At 50.5% G+C, this 6133-nt stretch overlaps 1 protein-coding gene across 1 annotated transcript; it reads left to right on the forward strand.

Annotated features, from left to right (window-relative positions):
- Nucleotides 1–1537: 1537 nt before the first annotated feature.
- LOC311242247 (uncharacterized protein) lies at nucleotides 1538–3963 on the forward strand (the record flags this gene model as incomplete). The annotated part of the gene is made up of 3 exons (XM_084338444.1): nucleotides 1538–1592; nucleotides 1944–3278; nucleotides 3853–3963. Exons 2-3 carry the CDS (start codon nucleotides 2136–2138, stop codon nucleotides 3961–3963), a joined length of 1254 nt encoding a protein of 417 aa, XP_084194570.1. The 5' UTR covers nucleotides 1538–1592; nucleotides 1944–2135.
- Nucleotides 3964–6133: the final 2170 nt, after the last annotated feature.

Below are 6133 nucleotides of genomic sequence, written 5' to 3' on the forward strand. Positions count from 1 at the left end.
TATGCTATCGGTATCCTATTATTATGCAAAGTCTAGGTGATAGATATAAGTGCCGGCCGCCGGGTACTTGGCGCACGGCGCGACGAGTCCAGTGGAAATTGTGAACGCATTTTTGTGCACGACTGCGCGTACTTCTGCTCAGCGAACTACTAGGACGGCGTGGCACCCCGTGGTACCGCCACTGCATCCCTGTTGATATCAGGCCATGTGAGCGGATCGGAGCGTGAGCGGCGCGGGGAGCGGAGCGTGCGGTTTTGACGTGAGCGAGGAGTGGGTTTTAAAATGGGTCGGCGCGACGTCCGGAGCGAGAGTTCTCCTCCGCTCCAATCCACTCCAGGCCGCTCACAGTGGTTTAACACTGTTGATGTAATATACATGTAGTACAATGCCAAAGCAACAGATGGCGATGTACAAACATGAAGGCCATTTTCAACCAATGAGAATTGAGAAGGGTGAACCTGTGATATCCTGTTCAGGCATTGTCACTCACAGGATGTTAGAAAAGTATCGACGCCATTGTTGTTGTCGTTAGCTTACATGCTAACGTTAATGGCAGCGACCATAGCATTGTGGCTCGGCTAACTATCATCGCTTAATAGAGCTAGTGAATGGATAAACAACGTTATTTAACATTGCAGAATGGGTACAATTACAATGCGGCTCAATACAAACAATTGTTAAGGGGCCCAGGGGGTGTAGACTGTTGTAGTTTGAGCTCATTTACACCATGCTCCAAAAAAAAAAAAAAAAAAAAAGCAGAGCGATCTGGCGCGGGGAGCGCTCGATTCAAGGTGAGCGGTGAGCGAGCGGAGAGCGACTTGGGGGCGGGGTCAACATGATCGATTAGCGGAGCGGACCAAGCTTTAAAGAGCAAAGAGCGGATTTCTCGGCCGCGCCGATCCGCTCACGTGGCCTGGTTGATATGCAAAGTAGCCCAGGTGGGTACTTATAGCGAGTTGGCGAGTGTAGCGCATTCCTGTGTGCACGCGTGTGCCGTTCACACACATCCAGTGGTGCGTTATTGAAATCATCTGGGGTGACACGCACCACGTGCACGCGCGTTCCTGGCGCGTGCGCGCGCTCCCGCGAATGCGCATTTAATGTCCCCTCGCTTGGGCACAGACTAAAGACAGTGCCTAATTGCCTCTACGAATGGAATGTAACACGTCTTCACAACAAGTTAGGTGTGAATGTGTCTGAGAACGTATTTAACACACCTGACGACCGGAGCTATTGATATGCAAATAGCGAGTGAGCTTGCACACCGTGCTACCCCGTCCCATGAACAACGCATGCCTGCACACATCCGTGCATGTATGCGCTTCTGCTCAAATCTTTGGGTGCACGGAGAGTGCAGCCCCGTCCCATGAAGACCGCATCCCCGGCTGGGGGGGGGAACGTCACAGCCGACCCTGCTCTCCCCCACAGCCGACCCTGCTCTCCCCCACAGCCGACCCTGCTCTCCCCCACAGCCGACCCTGCTCTCCCCTACAGGCTGCTGTGACGCCGAGTGCAGCCTCTTCATTACAGCGGAGCGGAGCGCGTTCACACCTGAGAGAGAGAGAGAGAGAGACCGCGGAGCCGAGGTGCAGGTACGTGTCTACACACACACATCTCAAATCAGTTATATATTAATAGTATTATTAATGTGTTGTCGCGTGTGGCATCATAAACTATCCCTGGCTACAAGAATAAGTTACTTTGTTGCGAGCCGATCCACAGTTTTGTAACTTTGTCGGCGTCGCACTGCCTCGTTGTGTGACGACGATGATACAAACTAACTGAAACTGGATCTAACAGTTGGCTCGAACATACAGTAGGACATACAGTAGGACATACAGTAGGACATACAGTAGGACGGCAACACAACGAGCCAGAACACAGAACTTGTTTAAAGTCATTCAAAGTCCGTCTGACTGTTCTGTTCTCTTTCCCGTCAACAGGATTCATGTCGAGGAATGTGTCGCTAGAAGAACCAGCTCACGTCTCGGGAACAGAACAGTTCTACACCAACTTGCACAGGGAGTGTGTTGTTGTTTGTGTTATCTTTACAAACAAACTCTGCGCACTTGTTGTGGTGAATAACAACAACAACAACAACAAACACGGGAGGGACCGGGAGCGGGATCGTCGTCATGGCAACGGGCGGGTTCAAGTCCAATCCGACGGACTTCTTGGAAGAGTGGAAGGCGAAACGGGAGAAGATGAGGGCAAAAATGCTCGGGGACATAGCCGCGGCCACTGGTGCCTGTACCGGGAGCGGTGAGCCGATCGGGAGCGGGACCGGCGGCAGCGGCAATACAAGTGAAACTCGCAACGCTCCCGCGAACAGCGAGCTAAACAACAACAACAACAACACCAACACCAACAACGACGGCGGCAACCCGGACCGCAGGGGTTCCGCTCCTGTCAGCTGCGTCGTGTCTTCATCCTCTTCATCCTCTTCATCCCAGCAGCACCCCGTGGCCCTGAAGAGGTCCGAGGAGGAGACCCCTGGAGCAGGGGACCTGAAGAACACTGACAAGACCCCCCCTGGAGCAGGGGACCTGAAGAACACCGAGAAGACCCCCCCTGGAGCAGGGGACCTAAAGAACACTGACAAGACCCCCGGAGCAGGGGACCTAAAGAACACAGACAAGACCCCTGGAGCAGGGGACCTAAAGAACACAGACAAGACCCCTGGAGCAGGGGACCTAAAGAACACAGAGAAGACCCCTGGAGCAGGGGACCTAAAGAACACTGACAAGACCCCTGGAGCAGGGGACCTAAAGAACACCGAGAAGACCCCCGGAGCAGGGGACCTAAAGAACACTGACAAGACCCCTGGAGCAGGGGACCTAAAGAACACCGAGAAGACCCCCGGAGCAGGGGACCTAAAGAACACAGACAAGACCCCCCCTGGAGCAGGGGACCTAAAGAACACCGAGAAGACCCCTGGAGCAGGGGACCTAAAGAACACCGAGAAGACCCCCGGAGCAGGGGACCTAAAGAACACCGAGAAGACCCCCCCTGGATCAGGGGACCTAAAGAACACAGACAAGACCCCCCCCGGAGCAGGGGACCTAAAGAACACCGAGAAGACCCCGTGCCCTCCTCCCCAAGACCCCGCACCCACGCCGTGCGACGACAGTGACAAGGAGAGCCCGTCGCCCGGCAGCAAAGTCAAAGACAAGAAGAGCTCCGGCCCGAGCGCCAGGAAGGGCAAAGGTCAGATCGAGAAGCGCAAGCTGAGGGAGAAGCGCCGATCGACAGGTGTGGTCAACATCCCGTCTAACGAGGTGAGTCGACCAACTCAACTTACAACTGTTTTACAGATCATCACCTGTTGTTGTTGTTGTTGTTGTTGTGACGGATGAGATGGAGTGAGACTGAGACACCTGGCACTGATGGAGGAAATCCTTTTGAAATGTACTTGTCTATTTTTCTTGCATTTAGAGAGATAGTTTGATAGGTGACGGTGTGTACTGTATAGGCTATACACGGCAAGTTCTGTTCTGTTGAAACGACCTGTCTGCCAGAGAGATGAAAAACACTAGTTGAATTCTATTGTGGTGGGAGAGAGAGAGAGAGACTGGTACTGAACTTATTAAGTTCAAGTTCAACTTATCATGTTGTCGAGGATACAGCTACAGCTGCAGGAACTCTGTCTCATTCAAATATATTGGGCATCGCTGTGTGGCAAGCGATGCCCAGAAGTATGACACATCAGTGACATCACATACTGTACGCGAGCTCGCACACACACTCACAATCTGCATAACGGCACCGGCGCATGTTGGAAAATGAATATATGTTTTAATACGGTGTGATATGGGCCTGTTTGAAGCCTGTTAACCCCTTCATGTCTGACAGCCACCCAGAGTGCGGTGCACCCCGGGCAGCTACAGCTGTGGAGTTTACACAGCGTTGCAGCTGGAGCCGGGCAGCACCCTGTCATTAGTCAGTCAGTCCGTCCGTCAGTGACGGAACAAAGTAGTTTGGGAACCGGTCATAATCCAGGCTGTAATGCTGGGCCTCGGCACCGCTGGTCACGCCGGACACAGTGCCCCCATGGGCAGCCGATTATGTTGTACAGTGGTGGGGGGGGGGGGGGGGGGGGGTAGGTTAGTGTGTGTGTGGGGGGGGGGGGGGGGGGGGGGGGGGTTTGTAATAATTTCCCTGCATTTTTCATAAAATCTACACATTCTCCATATGAGGGCTTATATTTTTGGGGTTGTTTCAGGTCATCTAACAAAATGGTGTCCTAGTCTTGAGACAGTTCAGAAACAGACATGGTGTCGTCTTGAGACAGTTCAGAAACAGACATGGTGTCGTCTTGAGACAGTTCAGAAACAGACATGGTGTCGTCTTGAGACAGTTCAGAAACAGACATGGTGTCTTAGTCTTGAGACAGTTCAGAAACAGACATGGTGTCTTGGTCTTGAGACAGTTCAGAAACAGACATGGTGTCCTAGTCTTGAGACAGTTCAGAAACAGACATGGTGTCGTCTTGAGACAGTTCAGAAGCAGACATGGTGTCTTAGTCTTGAGACAGTTCAGAAACAGACATGTTATCTTAGTCTTGAGACAGTTCAGAAACAGACATGGTGTCGTCTTGAGACAGTTCAGAAACAGACATGGTATCTTAGTCTTGAGACAGTTCAGAAACAGACATGTTATCTTAGTCTTGAGACAGTTCAGAAACAGACATGGTGTCGTCTTGAGACAGTTCAGAAACAGACATGGTGTCCTAGTCTTGAGACAGTTCAGAAACAGACATGGTGTCGTCTTGAGACAGTTCAGAAACAGACATGGTGTCTTAGTCTTGAGACAGTTCAGAAACAGACATGGTGTCCTCTTGAGACAGTTCAGAAGCAACAGACATGGTGTCTTAGTCTTGAGACAGTTCAGAAACAGACATGGTGTCGTCTTGAGACAGTTCAGAAGCAGACATGGTGTCGTCTTGAGACAGTTCAGAAACAGCAGACATGGTGTCGTCTTGAGACAGTTCAGAAACAGACATGGTGTCGTCTTGAGACAGTTCAGAAACAGACATGGTGTCTTAGTCTTGAGACAGTTCAGAAGCAGACATGGTGTCGTCTTGAGACAGTTCAGAAACAGACATGGTGTCGTCTTGAGACAGTTCAGAAACAGACATGGTGTCGTCTTGAGACAGTTCAGAAACAGACATGGTGTCCTAGTCTTGAGACAGTTCAGAAACAGACATGGTGTCCTCTTGAGACAGTTCAGAAACAGACATGGTGTCCTAGTCTTGAGACAGTTCAGAAACAGACATGGTGTCTTAGTCTTGAGACAGTTCAGAAACAGACATGGTGTCGTCTTGAGACAGTTCAGAAACAGACATGGTGTCGTCTTGAGACAGTTCAGAAACAGACATGGTGTCGTCTTGAGACAGTTCAGAAACAGACATGGTGTCGTCTTGAGACAGTTCAGAAACAGACATGGTGTCCTAGTCTTGAGACAGTTCAGAAACAGACATGGTGTCGTCTTGAGACAGTTCAGAAACAGACATGGTGTCCTAGTCTTGAGACAGTTCAGAAACAGACATGGTGTCTTAGTCTTGAGACGGTTCAGAAACAGACATGGTGTCTTAGTCTTGAGACAGTTCAGAAACAGACATGGTGTCGTCTTGAGACAGTTCAGAAACAGATATGGTGTCGTCTTGAGACAGTTCAGAAACAGACATGGTGTCGTCTTGAGACAGTTCAGAAACAGACATGGTGTCTTAGTCTTGAGACAGTTCAGAAACAGACATGGTGTCTTAGTCTTGAGACAGTTCAGAAACAGACATGGTGTCGTCTTGAGACAGTTCAGAAGCAGACATGGTGTCCTAGTCTTGAGACAGTTCAGAAACAGACATGGTGTCTTAGTCTTGAGACAGTTCAGAAGCAGACATGGTGTCGTCTTGAGACAGTTCAGAAACAGACATGGTGTCCTAGTCTTGAGACAGTTCAGAAGCAGACATGGTGTCCTCTTGAGACAGTTCAGAAACAGACATGGTGTCGTCTTGAGACAGTTCAGAAACAGACATGGTGTCTTAGTCTTGAGACAGTTCAGAAACAGACATGGTGTCGTCTTGAGACAGTTCAGAAACAGACATGGTGTCTTAGTCTTGAGACAGTTCAGAAACAGA

Source organism: Notolepis coatsorum (assembly GCF_963971535.1).
Source record: "Notolepis coatsorum genome assembly, contig: SUPER_15_unloc_1, whole genome shotgun sequence".
NCBI classification, from domain to species: Eukaryota; Metazoa; Chordata; class Actinopteri; order Aulopiformes; family Paralepididae; genus Notolepis; species Notolepis coatsorum.